The 21411-nt window shown below is 35.8% G+C and overlaps 2 protein-coding genes across 3 annotated transcripts; one reads left to right on the top strand and one right to left on the bottom strand.

Annotated features, from left to right (window-relative positions):
• The first annotated feature begins 260 nt into the window (after positions 1-260).
• Positions 261-13587, top strand: CCDC152 (coiled-coil domain containing 152). Its single transcript, XM_054003554.1, has 9 exons — positions 261-354; positions 2272-2388; positions 3427-3532; positions 8208-8276; positions 9316-9380; positions 10927-11029; positions 11733-11860; positions 12777-12863; positions 13398-13587. Exons 2-9 carry the CDS (start codon positions 2302-2304, stop codon positions 13518-13520), a joined length of 768 nt encoding a protein of 255 aa, XP_053859529.1. The 5' UTR covers positions 261-354; positions 2272-2301; the 3' UTR covers positions 13521-13587.
• On the bottom strand, positions 13580-21210 carry SELENOP (selenoprotein P). 2 transcript variants are annotated; one of them, XM_054003552.1, is made up of 5 exons: positions 21106-21210; positions 19382-19585; positions 17989-18201; positions 16274-16391; positions 13580-15405 (listed from the first exon to the last, which is right to left on the bottom strand). In XM_054003552.1, the coding sequence occupies exons 2-5, from the start codon at positions 19570-19572 to the stop codon at positions 14737-14739; spliced, it is 1191 nt and encodes a 396-aa protein (XP_053859527.1). In that variant the 5' UTR covers positions 19573-19585; positions 21106-21210; the 3' UTR covers positions 13580-14736. The 2 variants fall into 2 exon arrangements, with proteins under 2 accessions (XP_053859527.1, XP_053859528.1); XM_054003553.1 differs by having other exon boundaries at positions 14755-15405.
• Positions 21211-21411: the final 201 nt, after the last annotated feature.

The following is a 21411-nucleotide window of genomic DNA, read 5'->3' as shown; positions in this document are numbered from 1 at the left end:
CCCATACTAGAACGCAGCTTGGGCTCCAGGAATGTAATTATAAAGCCTATTTCTGTAAAAAACCTAGGTCCATAAAGTAAATTAACAGCTGTCTAATGAGGGCACACCCAACTTTTAAGGGGGAAGCCCATCGCACCTGAGGGGAAGCTGTATACACGGGGCGGGGGGGGGGGGAGGGGGGTTGGCCGAGCCCACCCGTGGGGGGGGGGGGGGGCGCCCCTGCAGGGCCGGTAGTGGTACGCTCCGCCGGCGGCGCTGGGCTCCCCTCAGGTGCCTCAGGGGCAGCGGCGTAAGCGAGTATCGGGAGGGGACGGAAGGCCTGACGTGCCTGCTGCTGAATAATTCCTACATTCAGTTAATATCTGTCTCTCTGTCTCCCTCTCTCTCTCTGTATATATATATATATGTTTCACTGCCATCTGCAGCAAAAAATTGAAAACTTAACTTTTCAAAAGCAGTATCATCAGCTGCAATAGTTTCAAAAGTGGTCCTGGGAAAGCACAGATGGCAAGGGGTCAAAGAGGCATTAAAGGAAGGTGTCACTTTTGTAGCAGTTAAACCCATGACTTAAATCTTTAGTTTTTCCCCCAGTGACATAAATATCATCGTTCAAAACATGAGTGGGAGTTTTAACAAAAAATGCCTTTTGAAGACATAATGTGTAACAGTAATATGCACAAAAATAAGAGTGATGAGTTCTCCTGCTGGAAAAAAATACAACATTAATAATACAACATTAATTTACTGTTCCAGTTCAGCAGGAGTTGTGTACCCAGTGGTACTGTTGCCAAGTGCTGAGCACATCCTGTCTTCCGAGAAAACAAGTGATGCTGTAGAATAAGGAAACACACAAAGAAAACAGCTCAACACGGCAGCTCCGTGAATTCTATCCTCTGTCAAAATGCAGAAAGTGGAACACAGTTTTGAAAGTATAATGAAAAAAGTGGTGACTGACAAATATAAGATACTGCCCATGATAAGGATTGGAAAAGTCAAGGATTGACATTCATAGTGTACATTTAGATTATCAACTAACAGAATATTAGGATGGGTAATTGTTTCAAAAATTTGAGTGTCCTGAATACATATTTAAAAACCCAATTTGAGAAATCGTTGCATTGTAGTAACTTGCAAGTCATTAAGTTTACTAATCAATAAAAAAAAAAAAAACAAAGAACCATTAAGTTAATTAAGAAGCATTAATTTTTTCCAAGTTTACTATATTCTGAAAACTTAATTTAAAAAACTGAACTTTGGCTTATGAATTAGTTTTAGTCTCACTGAAGAAGGAGTGGACAGAAGAAAAAAGTATTAAACACACAGAACCAATATCTTACTGCTTTGTTCAAGAAGTTATATACACATAAAAGCTTGTAAATATTGAATGACTGAGAAAATTACTCAGTTATGTAATTTTGGTTTCTGCTTAGTGTTGTGCATTTGCCTATTTCTGCCTAACTGTACTGCAAGTATTTCTGTCAGGAAACGCATTCAGTTTCTGGATAGTGAACACATTTTAACTTCTGGTTCATCTCCTGATTGCAAATTTTTTGTTATTTGTAAAAAGGCTGATCACACATGACCATGCAGAAGTGGTGATTTTGTTTGGACCACATGGTTTACTAGTAGATGTTAGAATTTTTGTCTCATGGAGCCTGATGTTGAGATATAGTTTGAATATTTTTAGAAGCATTCATGTTGTGTATTTCAGATCTATCTTGCAAATTCACGTTGAAGATTCTGTAAGTAGAATTTATAAAAATAGGGTTTTTTCAGAAAAATAAAAATAATAATCTGGAACTATATGGGTGCCTTTCAAAATACTGTCTTTTTATACTGCAGCAAGGTTTATGTCTTGCAGTGCCTATCACTGATTTAACACTTGTTGTTTATAAGAAAATATGTAAGTACCTTTAAACCTGAGTAGCCAATATTAGAGCATTTACACAGGTAAAAGATGCTGAATTAATATGTGCCTGGTGCATTATTCTGTCTATGGAAGTAGATCCAGGTTAACTTTTTAATAGCAGCAAATTTTCCAAATTCAACCACAATATATCAGTTTGGCAAGTATTGTTCGGGCTTTCTGACATTCATTGTATTTCCTAGAAAAGCAAGATCTTAAATAGGCTGAAGTTTAGCTTCAACACAAAAATAGTTTTAATTTTAAAAAATAGTCTTCTTTGTTCTTCTTATATTTTTGCCTAAGAATTTACATGGTGTGAATGAGAAATATATTAATTTATAGATCTATTTTTTACATATATCTAGTGATCATTTGGTTATATGGTCCAGAAATAAATGAATCATAGTGATGAAGAAACTATGAAGAAAACCAGTGTAGTGAACCTTGATAAACTTCTATATGACTTCTCAGAGATAGAAAAGGTAAGTAAAGAAGGTAAAAAATGTTGAGACTGCCATCTATAATTATTGTGTGACACTTTCAAAATCTTTTTGAGTGAACATTTCTTTAAGCAAGTACAAGTTCTTTAACTTGTAATAACAACTTCATTTGGAAAGCTGTTTGTATGGGCTGTATCCTGGAGACAGGAGTGGATTCTGTGAAATCTGAGAAGCCTTTGTTTCTGTGCTAGAATTTTAATCATCCAGAGGCCAAATTGGCTTCTCAGGAAGACTATGGAAGATGGTGTTGAAGAATAACTATATTACACCACTTTCATAGAATCACAGAATCATTTGGGCTGAAAGGGGCCTTATAGAACACCTAGTTCCAGCCCCCTTGCTATAGGGAGGGACACCTCTAGCTAAACCAAATGGTCTAGTCCTGGGGTATCCTTTCAGAAGTTGTTCCTTGTTCTAGAAAAATGTCATGCCTTATCAGGAGCACAAATTCCTACATTCCATATGCATTGAGCTTCCTTTATGTTATGTGTGGGTTATTTCTTAAAAGATTGACCCTCTGAAGAAAATCAGTACTGTGTTTCTTTTTAGACTGATGTTGATCAGCTTTCTACTGATTTCCTTGTCAGCAAATCCATCCTAGAGGTAGTATAAAAGGAGCACCTGAAATAAATTTAGCATTTCTCTTGGAATAAACTTATTATACCAGTTCCTATTCCCACATACTGTTCAAGTTGTTGCTCTGCAAGAGTGTTGACAGCCTCATATACAAAGCAGTAGAAAGAACCTTGCAGAGGATTGATCCAGACTCTTGGCTACAGAACTGAGAGGAAAATAGTCTATAACTCATGATGTAAGTCAGCATTCTGAGTTCTACAGGGTAAACTTGGAGTGGCAAAGGGTCTCAACTCTAGTATCATTCTTCTCTATAAAGGAATATCCTGAGTGGGAAATATTACAGGCTTGTACTGCAGTATTGTGGAATTGTTAAAATTTTTATTCACTTAAAATTCAAAACTTAAAACATGTTAATATAATGTTAGTCCTTCTCCAATTTTCTAGAAAATAACAGAAATTAATGATGCAAATAACCTACTGATTCATCAGCTGGAAAAATGTAACAGATTGCTAACATTAAGTCAATCAAAGGAGGAATCAGTAAAAGAGGGTAAGTTATTTTATTAGAAATGTATGATTTTTGCATATATTCAAAAAGTTTTGAGAGATATTTCCATTATTTTCAGCCATAAAAAATAGCATAGTAAGGATCCAAGACACTGTGGGAAAAGCAGTAATGCCTAATCTTGAATCATGTAATGAAATCCATGTCATAGTAAATATTAATATTCATATTAATTTTATGAGGATTCAGACTGTTAATAAAATGTCATTTACCATTTATAGATGGGAACTATAAGTCTGTAATCATAATCTAAAAGTTGTGAAACAAAGGAGGAATTGCAGGGAAAACTATAAAATTAAGATTTGTTTTATTCTAGAACTGTTTTCAGATGAGTATTTGAAATGAGAAACAATATCTAGTACTTAGCATGGATTTGTGGTTGCTTATTCTTCTGTAGTTTGAAAAGTAGCTGAGGTGCATCTTTTTGTAGGACTTTCATCTCTGGGAACTCAGCCCACTAAAAGTTTGGAAGCAAGGTAGGAATGAACGTCGTTTCACACAGGAGGGAGATTGCCAGTTGGGTTTTATTTCAATCTTCTTGGATAATTTAGCATAATCAGAAAATTGAGTGTTGAAATTGAGCTATTGAGTGAGTGAAGTTTGCTTATGATGATAATCTCTGCAGATATACCAAAAACTCATGTTACAAGATGACAGGGGAGATGGAGACCAGTAGCAGAACAAATTGGAAGCATTTTATGTAAACAATGGTTGATGTTAGTTGGCTGCTTTTCAGGAAAGAGATCTTGGTGTCCTCTAAACAGTTCTCTTAAAATATCAGTAGACAAAGAAGCAAACATGATTACAGAAGAAAAAGAGAAATAAGCTTTGTGACTCTGTAAGATCTGTGATATTTATGTCATGTTCATGTCCACATATCTCAAAATAGACAATAGCAGAACTAGAAAAGGTAACAGGGAAGGAGGCAAGGCTTGGTATTGCCAGGAAGGAGCAAGGTACAAGGAATCAGGAACCATTCATGTAACAAAAACCATGGATGTAGGGGCTTAACCATGCAAGGATCACTCCCACTGTGCCCATGCAAGGCTGGTCCAGCGAGGACTGCCATAGTCAGCCAAAAGTCTACATTACCAAACAAGTCTGTACTGATGAGAGTGACTCAGGAGGCTGAGTCAGAATGGAGTTCAGAAATGGTAACAAAGGCCAGACATGGCCCAAGGATTTCTACTTGGTCCCAAGTGAAGAGGCAAGTCTGATATCAAGCCAGAAAATCACTCCCAGGGTCTAGTGTGTGGCTGCCACACAACTGCAGCATAGGCCAAGGGCAAAAGCCTCTGTTTACAAGCATGGGAAGAAGGGATTGCTAGTTCTGAATCTGCTGCCAGCCTTTCTTTTGAATGTACCATGTAGTCATTCTAAGATGGCCTTGTGCCCAGCCGAACACCCAGAAGGTGCCTGTGGGAAAATGCACCTGGGGCTTTCACAGGTTTGGTCACAATTTTGGGACATCTGAGGGAAGACTTTGGTTGACTGGGAGCTTTTCAGCCAAGACAAAGAATCAAGCTGATATGACTCATAGCTGTAAAATTGTGAATGGCACAGAGAAAGTGATTACAGAATAGAATATTCATTGTCTAATGTAGTAAAAAAATAGATGGAAATAAAACTTGTTTATTGATTTAAAGCTAACAAAGGAGTAACTTTTCCACACATTACAAAATAAAGTTAAATTGGTTCCACAGAAGCCTGTGCATAACAAAAGTATACATTAATGAAAAAAACCTGGAAGAAAATCATGGAAAACAACAAATTTTTTTAAACACAAAGACACAATCTCTCATTGTCCTCCTTCATTGTGTATATGGGAACTTGAGAGGATGTACTAATGATAGCATTTATCTAGCTTTTTTTCATCTTTCCTGAATTGTCTTGTAGTGTGTATTGTGAAGTGGCATAATGAACTGGATGGAACTTTGGCTTGAGTCAGAAACACTTGTTTCTCTATTAAGCACAAAAGTCAGACAGTGCAGGACAGTCCCTCAGAAACAGAAGAGGTTTCTTCATGGATGAAACCAGAAAGGAGTGGGTTTATATAAAACAGTTTGTAAAAAAGGAAAGGAAAAGATGGACAAAAAGAAGAAATAATGGCTTTTATAGAGTGATATTGCCAGTTGTGGCTTGGAAAAAAAAAAATTCTCCTAGCCTTATGTCCCAAGCTGTTTCCCAGCACCCAACTCAGCCACAGCTTCTGAAGTATCTTTTGAAGGATTGGTCCAAAGGTGACAGAAATTGCTTACAGTAGAGGAGCAGGAAGAAGGAGTGCTGTGGAAGGATAGGCTGTTGTTCTACCTACCCTGAAGGGTTTTTGGGTACTAGTGGTAGTGGGGTGAAGGAAGTGAAATTTTATCCTGACTGAAGAACACTTTGCTTTAAGAAACAACAACAACAAAAATAGCATTTCACACCCCAAGAAATTTCCAGCAATTGAGAACCTGAGGAGTCCTTGATATCCTTGTCAAAATCTTTCCTAGAACTGTTTAAGGTAAAAGAAGATTGGAAATTCTGAAAAAAAAAAGACAAAGGAAAAAAGAAAATATCTAAAAATCAAGGGAGAGGGCAGTGAAACACTTATATCCTTGGAAGCAAGGATATATATCCAAGATAAGGTGGAAAAAGAAAAGGCAGCTTGGCCTGTGTATACACTCTCTGAAAGGTCATAAATTAACTTTCTCTTGATACATTTTTTGCTGAACAAAGATGAGATTAAAAAAAAACAGTTTTTGTTTTGTGTACACCATTGCAGATCCATTTTAGACAGATACAAGTCTGAAATCTTTGTTTTCTACTCCTTTCTACCGTTTCTATGGTGGCCAAATAGACTTGTGATGCTACAGTACTGAATTAAATTCTAATGTCGTTTTCTAAAAGAAAGCAAACTTAAGAACACTTAAGAAGGTTCTATTTAGCATCTTCAGGGTTGCGTATTTGTTTATTTAGCATTTCTAAGGTGTTAAAGGAAAAAGTGGTTGATATAATTGCCCTATAAAAAATCATTATAAATGTGGATGAACACTTACGCTCTTCAGTCTTTCTGTATGTAGGCACTACACCTTACAGGGAATGAACTACACGGGATCCATAGCAGATGCTATGACAGTGGATCCCCAAGGCTGCAAACATTAAGAAAAATTCTGCTTCTTTTCATTAATGTAGGCAAGGAGAACTTGTGTGTTCCCAGGATTTTTTTCCAGTCACAACTTTAGGTACATATGAGACTTGCCAAGATATATCCTTTAAAGAACATCTTGTAATAAAGATATGCAGATATTCTTTGGACTGTACAAAAGAGTGGCTTACATTTAAACAGTTGCAATTCCTTGTAAAGACTAGCTGCTGCTCTAGTGTTGACTCAGATGTCTTTCAAAATTGTGCATGAATTACAAGCATCTGAGTTAATTTCCATACATTTTCAAATGGGAGGAAATTTGTAGCAGAACTAGTTGGTACAGACGGGCATGCTGATTTCGTCATTCCAACTTTGAATAGGATTTTTCCACAGTTGCTTTTGATCCGGCACAGGAACTGAGGCAGGCAATGTTTCCGTGCTGCTCGTGCTCCCTCTACTGGTTTTTTTTGGAAGCACGGAACGGGAGAAGGTGTCTGGCTAACGTACTCGGCTGCATTAAAAGCCGACTTGATGGAAGATCAGGCTGACAGTCAAAAAGCCTGAGCGGAAAACTGAACCTGTTAGCTGGGATCTCAGTTCATCTTCCTCACTCCATTATTTATAATGTAGTCTTTAGTGATATGATAGATAGTTTTCAAAAGGGCTTTAGTTTGATGAGTAACTGTTATTTAGCAAACTTTTATGTGTTGTGGATATTAAAAGCCATTTAAGAAACGCAGTGGTACTCAGGAAAGAGAAAGGGAAGCTTTAAAAGTAATAACCTCAGTTGTAGAGCCTCTGCTGTTCTCAGTCTTTCACAGTTTTGTGACTCTACTGATAAATTTACAATGAACATAAGGCATAAAAGTCATGTTTAATGAAAACCTAATCCTATATTACAGAAAGTACATATGGTGTTTGAATATTAAAAATACGGTTAAAAAATAAAATTATGAAATACAATTATGTAAACTAATAAAGCTTGCATGCATAATTCTGTTGTATAAAATGAGAAAATGGAGCTATAGCACATATTCTGAATCTCTCAAAGTTTATGTTGAGCCACAAGATGAATGTCACATGAATCAAGAAATGGGTAAAAAAGGGGTGAGAGAGTGCAGTGAGCAGATTCTCTTGGTCTTGTTAAAAAGAAAATTGTCAAAGAAATAATGTAAGGAAAGTAAGTCTCAGTTTAATTAAATACATCAAATTGCTGGCAGGCTGATATGGGAAATTTCTAGTATTGCCCAGAAAACAAAAATATGCTTGTTTTCTGACTAGAAACAAACATGTAATAGTTTTATGAAATTGTTTGTATTGATTCATAAATTTTATTTTAATCAATCATCGAACTAAAAGCTAAAATTAAGCAGTACCCATGTAATAATAATCTGAGTTATTTCTATAGTCAGTAAAAATACTTAGAGTAACATTTAACCAAAATTATTATAAAATATTTGAGAAAATTTTGTAAACAAAATGTAAATTTGTGAAGCCACTATTCAAAAATACTGGATCTTTCATTTCTTTCAGAATGCAGTGCTCTACAGAATGTGATAAAGGGTCTGACACAAACCATTGAAAACCAGTGTAACGTGAAAGGTAGAGGCAGAAAATGCTATTTTATATATATGTCGTACTGTAATTTCAAGTGAGTAGGCATTCAATTTTTTCATTTATATTTACTGATTTTTTGCAGACACAGAAACTTACTGGCAGGCAAAGAGAAACAAAAAACAAAATTATCTAAAATCAATGTTGTGCAGTAATAAATGCTGTTATTGCCATAGTTTACTTAGTAACTGCCTCCAGGAGGTTATTTTAATCAATAGTTGAGTTTTAAATTCATTTTAGTGTAACAGAGGCAATTTCACAAAAGGTGAGAAAGTATCATTCAGCTGTTGGATTGTAGACTATTCAAGTGTTTATGCACAGTTTTTATCACTTTGTTAAACCAGAGTGTCTTAATCCTTAGTATATAATGTTATTAAATGTTATTGCTGTTATCCACATATACTTGAAAACTACTAATTTTACTTGAAAAAAAATATATAAATATTTGCTATATCTTTCTACTACAGCTCAGCAGTACACCATGAAGTTAGTTTTATAACCATTATGCATTCAAGGCATTTTTGCATATATATATATTAATAAACCTCTAACATTGGAAGTATACAGATGTTTTTAATACTCAAATAGATAATAATAATTTTTAAAAATCTATTTTCTCTAAATTTTGTGTTTGCATACTGTTTTCTGGTTGCTGGGAAACTGGTACTTAAGAACTTGCATCTTCCAATTTGAAACTGTTGTAGTCATAATAATAGTTTTTATTTTCTGAGTCAAAGGACTTTGCATCTAGATTTTCTTGAATGCATCATTTATCAGAAAACTAAATTAAGTTCTAAGTAGTAATACCAAGTAAATATTATGATTAAACTTGAACTATGATTTTTCTTGTTAAAAAACGGAAACAGACAGTATGTAGTTCTGTAATGATGATTATAATGTCTACAAAAAAAGTTTCTCAAAGTTCAGCCAAATCAAAAAATGCAAGTAATTTCTTTATTCTGTTTTCATGCTAAGGAATTTGTCAAAATGTACTTTTTAATGTACCATATAGTTTTTGTTTATGTAGATGAAAATGATAGACTAAAGGGAACCATTCACATCTTGGAAGATAAATTAAAGACTTGTGAAGAGGTATGTCACAAATTATCATTCTTTAGGTAAAGGAATAATACTGCATCTGTATTATGCTGTATATCTTTTTGTTTAGGGTTTGCTATTGATACCCTTCTGTTAAGTTTTTTCTTGTGTAAAAAGAGAAGGCTTGTTCTCATGACAGTATCCATGTGAGAAGGTGTTAGAAGAACTAAGAGGTTAAAACTCCTTGGTGCTGAGAACTTTGGTGCTCAATCTAAGATGAACTTGGGGTTTTTTTAGCTGTATTTAGCTTTAAATTCAGCTTCACCTTCATCATTCTAATCTCTTGCGCTGAAATAATTTTTCATGTGGAAATAGGGTTTTCACATTGAAGATGTCTGGTTGTGCTGACAGAGAATCAGGAGTGGTCTGAATTTTGTCCAGTTTATTCAGGAATAAATACTACAAAGATAATAGGTCTCTACATCTTATCTGTACCTCATAATAAATTCCATATATGATCTCTCTAATTTTTATCTATGGCACTCATTTTTTGCAAAGGAGGTAAAACCAGAAGGACTAGTCAGAGTTCTCTGTTTTCATAGCTCTCTGTGTGGAGATGCAGATCTGTTACCTGTTTAGGATCAGGAATCTCACTGCTGGTTTCCTTTGCCTGTGTTTGTGCTATGAGTTAAAATTAGTATTTGTACCAGTAGAGCTATTAGCTTGACTGTTTGAGTAAAAAAATGAGTAATGCCTTCTGAAGGATCTGATAAATTATTATTCCACCCATTAAACACATGTGTGAGCACGGCAGGACTTCCTGGTGTCATTCTGAAGGAGCCTGACTATGTCCCCATATACTGATCCCCAGTCAGTGACTGCCTTGGTGACTGCCTCCAGGCATTGCTCTGGTGAGTGGCGATCTTGTCAGAAAGCTGCAACAAGAGCTTTGGAGTCAGCACCTTGACAGTGGCAGCTACAGACAATTCCTTGAAAATTCTGGAGTAAATTTATAGTTATTGGAGTTATTAAGTTATTGGAGTAAATTTATAACTGGCATCTTCAAACTTTGAATGTCAGTGCCAGCAGCATCACTACTGCTGGTATCACTAATGTGTCTATTGCTGCCAAGATGAAGTTCTGGAATCCTTGGTATAAGCAATACTAACAAAACTCACACTTGAATCATGCAATCCTTGAGTCAAAAATCCACAAAGGTGAAACTGTATTTCCTTAACTAACTGCATCATTGTGTCAGATCCTGTTCTCGGGAAAGGAATATTACCTCTCCATTTGCCTGTTCTCCTAAGAAGTACAGTTTCTAATTTTGTATTAACAGATAGCTATAATACAATGAAATCTACTATGTTTTTCATCTGTGGACTTCAGCGAGACTGAAGTAAGAAGTAATTAGGCATTTAAATTTACAAGATTGAGGATAAAACAAGTACTGAATAATAGAGTACTGTATATTTTTACATGATGGTCGTGCTTTGCAGAAGGCTAAGAGCACAGAAACTGCAAGATCTTTATAAAACATTTTATTAATGTTTCATAGGAGTATATATGAAACATATAAATGTTTCATACTCATTCACAGGAGTATAAAGATCAAATTGAGAAACTCATGACAGAAATTAAAAACAAAGAGGAAGACCACAAATCTGAAATAACACAGTTGAATTGCGATACAAGGAAAAAATGTAAGTTTTCTGAAGACTGAATGCTTTAGCAATGGGTAAAACATACTGTCACCATGCTACGTTTTTTCTAGGATAAGTATGAGTTCCACTTAGTGGAAACACGTGAACACTATAAGTGGGCAGTGTTTAATGGAATTTTATCTTCGCTGAAGAGAACAGACAGTGGTAATGAAGCAATAGTACAGCAACACAGGATGAACAGAAATTCCCAGATAGTTAGAACAAATGCTGGGAATGTGGGCATAAAAATCAGAAAGAATGAAATTTTGATATAAGTGTCAACTGGAACCTTGCTTTGAACTGTAAGCTAGATCAAATCTTCTATCTGTATTCAGGAAAGTAGAACATTGTTTTCACAAATAAATAATACTTCAATAAGGAAAGAACTGATTTCTATGTTCATTTGCTCCATTAGAGATATAACCTTAAAAAGTAGGATTTTTTTGGTCCTCCATATAGGTGAAAACAAGGAAAGTTTTTGTAAATTATAAAATTATATGCTTTTTTAAAAAAGACAGTATTTTACTACGATAGGACGGTGTGGTTTTCTTATAGTTTTGGTATGGTTTCTGCTTGAATTGTCTTCTAGTGAAATGTTGACCTGATGTCCAAGAAAGTTTTAATATTTGGAAAATTATGTTAATTTTTCATCTATTTAATTTCATCTATTATAATCATAATTTTGGTGTTACTGTGTTGCTAGTTGAAGTAAAAGAAATGGAGTATAGAGAAGAGAGAGAGAAAAAAGAACTGGAAATATTAGAGCTGACTAGACAGCTGAAAATTCAAAATGAAGAGAAGCAGAATGAAATAATTAAACTGCAGATAGAGGTATGCGTTACAAAGCTAACTTAAAGATGAACTGGGCATTTGGTAAATTTCAAAGAGACTGTGTAGTGAAAAAAAGTTAATTAGTATTTAACAAAGTAATATGATGGAATCTAGAAAAGTTAATTATTCATTGTCTTTATAAGGATCAGTGGCAGGTGCTCCCTTCCACAATGGTAACTGACTCCTGCTCAGGAGTCAAGTTCCACCTACTGTATAGGGAGACTGAAAGTTGCTCTCTTCTTGTTCCAAATTAAATTATTTAGAAACAGTTTTAGATTTTGAGCTATTAAAAAAAAAATCAGTAATATTTTCTGCTTAACTTTCTTGGTTTAAATTTCTGAATGGTGAGAATATATATTTTTTAAAATAAAATTCCAATAAAAAATTCTAATCCTGCAGAGATTTAAGACAGACCATTCAACATGTGTTTCATTGCTCAGGTTTTAAAGCACTCTCATTACAGAAAGAATTAAGGAAATGTTTCAAACATTTCACACATCAAAAAAGAAATAAGTTGTGGAAGTGTTCAGGCTGACTTGTCCTTGGAACATAAGAGATTAATGGTTCTGAAGGACTTTAGCACCTTCTCCTGTAGATATATGGCTGAGAAGCCTTCAATTTTATTCTTTTTTTCTGAAGCATCTTTTTTATCTACATTTTAGTTAATCATATTTGTATTACTTTTGCAAAACTTTGAGGCTTTTTTTTAAGAAACACAGCTTGTAACTGCATTCTTTTTAAAGTAAACAGAGGTAGCCTTCTTTTTCTGGACTTAGTAGAAAGGCTTACTGCTACTACCTTCAGGTAAAAAAATGCAACTAATAAGAAGTGAAAATTACCCTTAACATATTTAATACGCCTTTTTTGTTTTTCCCCTGTTCATTCTTATAGTTTTGTCTTTGCCTGATTCTTTCAGTTCAATGCTAAATTGGCAAGAGCTCAGGATAAAACGACCAAGTCCTTTTCAGATGCTTCAGTCTTACCACAAAGTATCTATCGAAGGGTAGGTGCTTTCCTAGTGTGTAGCACACAGGTACTGTTTCAGGGTGTTTGAAGCAGGAGTTCCCTGGGGTTTCTCTGTATGTTCTCTCCCACACACCCTCTACACAACTCAATTCATAGAATCAGAATAATTTAAGATAGAAAAGGCTTTTAAGATCATCAATTGTCATGGCTCTTGACATATTGATACTACTGAGGACAAGCAACAACAAAAAGCCATATGTGAGGTGGTTTTACTACAGAATTGTTAACCTGGAAACTCAAACTAGAACTGACATCGGTGACACTGATATAATACTCTGCATATGATTTTGGGGTTCTTTTTTGGTTTGGTTTTTTTTTTTTTTTTGGTAGGCTTAAGACTTTGGGATGGCACAAAACCAGGATTCTCAGGAAATAGTTTTTGTAATTTTGTGATACAAAATACTCAGGAAAATATTCTTATTAAACTATATCTTACTCACAGTAGCAAAATGTATTGTTACATAATTTTATGTGATGTTTAAGAATGAAGCCTTTGCCTGCACTTTTACAGAAGCTGCAGCATCTCCAGGAAGAGAAAAACAAGGAAATTGAAATTCTCCGAAATACCATAAGAGACTTGGAGCAACGTCTTAATAGAGGCCAAGACCCGCCCTTCAAACGGAGGAGATTCTGAGTAAATTACTTTAAGTATTCAGTGTTCCAAATTCTGCATCTCAAAATAAAAACAAGATATGAAGAAAGTATGTTTTATTGAAAACACTCTTGTCAAACATTCCAAAGGCATGCATTCTGTGTATATTCAAAGCAACTCTCTTGCTAATCGGCATTCACAATAAAAAGATTCAGGTTTTGTAGGAGTAGTAATTTTCCTATTAAACCATCATTAATTATGGTGCATGCTTTCATAGCAGTTTTCTTTTCATTAATGTTCTCTTCTTCATCCAGAAATCCTTCAAACAATTGGATTTACTTCCATTCAGTTAATCAAACATTAGGAATGCTAGCTAGGCTATAGACAGAGAAGTTATACAAGTTTAAGTGGTATATTGTGTTAATTGATACAGATTGTTAATTGATACAGACTTATCAAATTCAGCACTGTTATAAACAAAGATCAACATTACACCAAGATTAAACTTGTTTCATCCCACCCTCTTTTTGATTCTGACTCTCAGTTGTTAACATTACTTCTCACTTCAGGATGATCTAATTGATTTAGTAGGATTTTACATGCTGTAGCAGTATGTATTAATGGACCCTCTTACTGTATCTAAGAGCCACAAAGCTATTAGCTTTGTTGAGAAAGCTTTGTCAAAGTTAAGTATATCAATCTGTTACTTGAAAATAAAGCAGTTACTGTCTCTATATTTCATTTTTTATATGGAATTATTCTGTCACATTGCTCAGGAGTAAGTTTTGCTTGTACATGCTTTGTATCCCCAGGTTACAACTTTCAAATATATTGTCTTCTTAATAAAAACTTATTAAAATATCTTTCTTGGTTACCTTTTGTTCTTGATTGCAAAACATCAGACAGGAGCCCCTAGGTCATAGTTTATGCTCCTGTCCTCACAAATGCAAGCAGAATGTTAGAAGAGAAACAAGAAAGATAAATTAATCAAGAATGCAGACACCTTCCCAGTGGAACTGAAAAACAAACTAGGGGCCAACCAAATTCCTTTAAATCATTAAGCTTTTCACTGATGGAATTTGACAGGTATTCAATCATTCTAAAAGCTCTGCTCTAAAAATACACTTCTTTGCAATATAACCACACCTGTCAGCACGATTTTGAATTTGGGGCAATAAAAACACTTAATCTGTTCATTTTTCTGCTCCTGCAACTATATTAACTGAGTTAATGTGACTCCCTTGTTTCTGGTAGGTGCTTAGTTTGTTTTTCAGGATCAGTTCCTCGCCTTTTCCTGTCACTGTCAGGTGTCACTAGTTTCACTTGCTCCTGCTGGTGATGAATGTCAGGCAGCAGAGAGCAGACGGCACTGTCAAGACTCAGTGACATCCTCTGCTGCCAGCTGCCCGTGTCACCTGCAAGAGTTTGGTAGTTCTCCACGACACTGTCAGGTGACAGAATTCCCTAGCTCTTCAAACAGAAGGTGTCGACAATGACAGGATCAGCTACTAGAGGTAGAGTCTGATCCTGTCTGCCAATTTCAAGTTAACTCATTTTTACAGCTGTTTTTCCCTTTCTTTCGTAGTTTTTTATCTTGTGGAATTTCCACAATTTCTCCTGGAGGGGCAGTGTCTACGTCCTCCTGACTACCTATCTGATCGTGTCTGTGACGGCCAAAAAGCCTGTGGCGCCAGCCACTGTGAGGATGACGTCTCTCAGTTTCAGCAGCAGCCTGGTGGTTCTTATGTTTGGGATCATGACTGCCCTTGTGATGGTGCTGGTGGTGGTGGTAGTGGTGGCGCTGGTGGTGTCCGTGTCTGTGCAGGTTGGGATGGGAATGCTGACCTATTGGCTTGGGTTCTATCTCTGATAGCTCTTCAACTGCTTTTTTAGTGATGTTTTCACATACACGATCAATATCAGGTTCCTGCAAAACAGACACTTGCATTAAATACAGGGCACTAGATTCAATTAAATTAGTTGTAAAATATTAACTGACATTTTTGCAAAGCATGAAAGGCACTTTTAAGTTACTTATGTTATTTTGCTGAATGCACTAACATATCAAAAATAGCCTTGTGCTGTCACACCAATGTCAACTACATGGGGCTTTTTAGCAATTCCAGTAACTGCCAATAAGTATTCTTATCCTAGATCCTACATCTGACCTGTCTGTGGTCTACATTTAGCCAGAACACTGCACAATGGGATAAAAAATTATTATGTTCATTGAACTTCCATAAGTATGTACATTTCTTGATAATCCTTAAAAGTATCCTTGAAAATCCTTAAAATCCTTTCTGGTCTTGAATGACTAAAGAAAGCTACCCTTCTTTTATAGCAGTAACAATAATTTGTCACCTTGAATTATCACTTTTTAAAAATAACTCTTGTAGACTGTGTTTAAATGCAAACTACAATGAATAGTAATGCAAACCAGCTTGAGTTTCATTCCTGGATTTAAAAAAAAAGTACATACTTACCCATCCCACAAAATTAGAGTAGTTAATTGCTCACTACCTCTACAGCTCTACAAACAGAATTACTCTCCAAGATTTCATTTACATTTCTGACAATTACTTGCATTTCTATCAAAGACAGGAATTCAGCTAATCAATCAGTCTATTCAAAATCAAATCTAATTCACTTAGAAAAATGTTTAAAAGCTATCTTCAAGATGCATGAAATGTGTAAATTTGAAATCTTATATTTCTGGATTAATCACACTGAAATAATTTTTTAAATACCAAAAAAATCTACTTTTCTATTATACACAGAATGAGACAAGAAAATACCATGTAAGAGCAGTTTCCACACTTGTTTTCACAGTATGCAATCTTAATAGATTCTTCCACATACTGAAAATGCAGGAAGGAGTAGGGCATACCCAGATGATACACTAGACGGCCGCATCTAAGGAGAGAAAGAACTCTGTGGTTACAAATACCTACAACTAAATCTCTCTTCTTATGATATCTCACTTTACTTGCATCAATCCACCCACACTGTACAGTTCCACAGGGAGTGTTTCTGTTCCAGTTCACAGGCAAATCCAGTATCTTCCTTACAAATGCTTGCCTGCTCACCTGCACTGGCCAGGATGTGAAGCATGATTTCTGGTTGATGTGGTAGCTGCACTGCCAGAAACCTGTCCTTTAGTGACACTTAAGACTGGCAGAGGTGTCTCCTTACAGACCCATTGGGATAATGAGAAGGGTTCTTTGCAGAGTGGTTGCTGCATCCTTACCAAGTGTTTTTATGCAACCTGACAGGTATTTTGACTGGGATGGGCACTGTGGTGCACCTACATTACTGATTTATTGTGCACGAGGGGATTGTTATGGTGCTGCTTGCCCCATATCTGCACTTGAGTGTTCTAATATGCACTTGACTACACAACTGATCTGCTCAAAGGAGCTGGAGAAAATGCAGAACCTGTACACAAGGGCAGCTTGTTCAGTGCCAACACACAGTCCCCTGGCCTTAGCTCCCCACATGTGGACTGTACGTTTAGGACCAGCAGCAGGCAAAGCTTTTGTGGCTAAGGCACAACAAGAACACAAACTCTTAGAACCATCATTGATCATGGCCAGGCTAGTGCTAAGCCAATTCATAAGGTACACATACCCTGTGTGTCAACAGCACAGAAATGGTCAGCCTTTCAAATGCTCTGGACAAGGTGTCTGGGCCCTCTCCCAGAAAAAATACAGCACTGTTCTGTCTGTTGTATTACATCAGCCTTCCTTACTTGAGCATATTTGCTGCTGTAACATTCAAGATCATTCATTCCACTACTAGTTTCATCCCACAAACCTAATGTAGCTAATTCATTTAAATTCATCACATTACAGAAAAAGAGTAACTTTCTAATTCTGTATTAAGCTTATTTATGGTTTTGTATGAACTTGGAATGTTCATTATAGTAATATAAAGTAACAAGGATAGACATGTTTCAAGTGCAGGATTTTTCAAGTAATTACCATCACATCAAAATCAAAAAATTGGGATTTCAACTACAGTTCCTACTGGTGCTGCCAAAATACACTTCTGTCAGAATCCTGTATCAAAAAGCAATTTTTTCTGAAATTTTAAGTTTTACCTAAAGACTAATTTTTCTTTATATCTACATGGCATTTTCAATAACTCTCATCAAAAAAGTTTCCATGAGATAAAAGATTCTAATTTGACATGCATGGATGTAATGAAGTTATCTGAAAATAGAAACACTATAAAACCATGAACAAGTTACCAAATTTTACACTCACTTATGTTCATCTAAACCCATGGTAATTTTAAAGGAAAAAATATTTATTCCAAAATTACTTATGCAAATGCAGATTTTGATTTTTTAACTTTGTTTTTCCAGTAATTACTAGCACTTTACTTAGTTCAACTTAGAAGCTGAGCATGATGTCTTTGTTATTTGCACATCAATGAAATAACAGAGATTTGTAAATCATTACTCAAAATATATGCAAATATTTTTCCATGTTTGTCTGTAAGCACACACCTGTCATAGATGAGAAAGTCATCCTTGTTTCCATTTAAAGTAGTCCAGACATCCTCTTGCTGCTCATCTTGCTGGTAGACAGTAATGTAGTCTGAAACACGTTCTTTTAGTAGGTGAAATTCCCTCCGTGATTGAGCTCCCTGATGGTTGACAACCACATATGAGATGTTGACCAATCCTTCATTCTCTAACTTAACTCGCAGGTCCTCCAAACTAGAGGGAATGTAAAGAAGCAAGACCATAAATCATTAGAGAATAATGATATTTGACACAAAAATTAATACACTCTATCTTGCTTTTATTACAGCTGTGTAATGTGGAGTTTCTTCCCTTCCGTTTCTGTTTTTCCTATGGAATTGCTCTAGAAAACTTTTCTTTTTCAGTTACAGGAAATAGTCTAGAATGTGGAAGATTCTTTAATTTTTTTCTGAAACATAAGAACCAAACTCAACTACCTTTAAAGCCAAACACAAAGCCCACTTTTAACTTTGATGGACCCACAGATTTAACACTACGTTTTTAAATCAAATTCTTAATAAACTTGCAAAGCCTATTATGATATGTAAATTGTGCATCCTAGAGGGGCAAACTAGGGTCTTCTCACTGTGACTAAAATCCAAATGTAAAACTGGTACTATGAATTTTTAAGCCAAAATAATTTCACAGTTCCTAAATTAACCAAAGATAAAAGCTTTATGCAATTCCTGTTTGGCTCAGCTTGAAATTATTTTATTACTATTGTTACTGTCATGATAGCTAATTATTTGCAAGGAGTAAGTTCTAGAAAATAGAGCACCAATGTCCCAGGTCTTGGATGAAAACCAAACACTGATGACTTCCTTGAATGCTTCATCAATTTTTCAAAAGGACAGTATTTACCTTAACTTCTGGATTTTTAAAATATATGTAGGATCTCTGAACACAGGCTGAAAAGCCACATTAAAAGCACATGTTTTGGTTTATTTTTTCCCTTACAGGTCTTACATAAGAAAACAGTGATCACAGATCTCTCTATTTCAGGTGATCTAACCATGTTAAAGAATTGTGATATTTCTTGGCTTCACCATTTTTGCTACATTAATCATCCGTTGCTGTTTCTGTCAGGTGTTCCTGTGGTTTGGGTTTCATTAATGTCAACTTGATCATACAATTTATTATGTTATAAACCTAATTTGGAGAAGACAATCTGCCAGTCAAGAGTAGGTCAAGAGATAGAGAATCTTACCCACTGGCACAGAACTCTTCTGCTGATAGTGAGCCAGGTCACTGGATCACACAAGTCAGCAGTGATGGTGGCATTTGGGGCAGCTAGAGTTCATGGAGTGCATCTGTGACAGGGCACATGTAGCAGTCTCAGCTGGATAACAAAAATCAGGAAGAGATCCATGCTTACCTGGAAGCCTGCCGCAGGCACAATAATCAGCTAGCCTGGAGGAGAGCCACCACTGTCACCGAGCCTCTGGAGTTCCACATCGGGTCCTCCTCCCCAATATGCCATCCCGGGGGCTCCTGGCAGTTCTGGGTCTCTGTCCCTCCTACTGGGAGGAGACAGAGGGCCAGAACTAGCCCCAGACCTGCCCACATGGCTGGGCTTTACCTGAGAAGAGAAAAAATAAACAAAGTAAGGCCAATGCCTAAACAAAGTTCACTCTGAAATTCCCCTAAGAAAACAGAGCAGCGTATTGTCTCCATTCAGTAAAAAAAAAAACAAAAAACAAAAAAAACAAAACAAAAAAAAAACCAAAAACAAAGAAACAAACAAACAAACAAAAACCAAAAAAAAACAAACAAAAACAAACAAACAAAAAAAAAAAACACAAACCCCTGTATAATAGAGGCAGGTGTTTTTTCTTTGTGGTGCTTGAAGTGGTTTGTGGTGCTTGTGGTGCTTTGTGGTTTTTTGTTACTGTGTTTGAACAGCTACAAAGTAAACATTCAGAATAACTGGATTTTTTTTAGTACTACTAATCTTTCTCTTTGTAATTTCTTTTTGACCATTTTTAACACTCCAGTGATTTTAAAGTGGCCTTCTTTCTTGTTTTTTGAAATAAATTGTGATAAACCTGTTTATGTCAGGAAGAATCTAGACCAGTTCACTCCAGATTACAGAGTAATTCCACTGTCTTAAAAGTACACACACCAACAGCGGATTTCACTACACAGTAAGTACTACAGAACATAGCAGAAAATAATAAAAAAGACTTCAAAATTTTTACAAGTCAGTCTGGAGTATCTGGATCCCATTAAGAAAAAGCTATGAAGAAGTCAGGTACAAGAAACAATTTTGCAAAAACCAGAAATGAAAACTGAATTTCAGGATTCCTCAGATCTTATAAAATCTCGTATCCATACTTAATCCAGTTAATGTTTGTGAAAATCAAAGCATATAAGAAATTCTATAATTTAGATATATTCTATAATACCTTTTCATTTTATTCCATTAACATCTGAATTTTGGCTTAAACACACATTATCAAGAAATACTTAAAATTATAAACATATAAAATTATAAGGCTGCTCCCCAACTTGTCTTAGGTTGTGGAATTGTACAATTTCACCACTTACATCAAAGTCTGACAGTGACCACAAAATAGTTTGGAAAAAATAAATTCTGATAAATAATATGTGTTCCATCCATCTTGTCATAGCCTAAAGGATTAAAAATAATTGACCTCTTAAAACAGTAGTCATTTGTTGCTGCATTTGTGAGATCCAGCTGTCCCTGACAGTTCTTTCCCGATGTTCTAGATAAAGTACTTTGAAGACTAAACTGCGGTCCAGTATACACCAACACAGCCTTTTTCCATTCTTTCCACACATCAGGAAAGCAGCCTGCCTTTATATCCATTATGAGCACATGAGACTCTCATGACATTTTGATATCCTTCCTTGCCTTTACAGCAACCTTCTGCAGCACTGGCATGCAGCACCCAGCAACAGCTGTCTGCCCTATGAGCTGCAGGAGAGCCATGTCTTATAATTCTCTTCATATTTCAACTTTCAACTTAGTTTCCAATGGAAATTTCCACAGTCAGCCTTTTCAGCCAAAGAAACAAGCAAACACTCTGCCAAATCTTAAGTCATTAAGCTCTTTCACAGCAAACCCAGCACACTTACCTTTCCTCCTCCCCCTTCTTGGCAGCTCTGCCTGACTCCGCTGCAGAAGGAAACAGTGTGGGGAAAAGGGCTGTGGTATTTATATGGCTCTTGTTTATCTCAGTTTGCAGATACGGTTCAAAGTTCAGGGAGCTTTTTCTGAACGACCCTGCAAGCAAAGGAAACCCCTTGAGCAAAAAGTACTCAAAATATTTCTCCATTGACTAATCCCAAGTGGAAACCATTTATTCTGCATAATAGCGAAGCATTTTTACTATCATGACTTCAAATATCTTGTTATGCAGTTTGTCAGTCACCCCAGTCAGC

The sequence above is a fragment of the Vidua macroura genome, chromosome Z (genome assembly GCF_024509145.1).
Source record: "Vidua macroura isolate BioBank_ID:100142 chromosome Z, ASM2450914v1, whole genome shotgun sequence".
Classification (NCBI taxonomy): Eukaryota; Metazoa; Chordata; class Aves; order Passeriformes; family Viduidae; genus Vidua; species Vidua macroura.
Note: the sequence above shows the minus strand (reverse complement) of the source record. Positions and strands in the feature narration are given on the sequence as shown.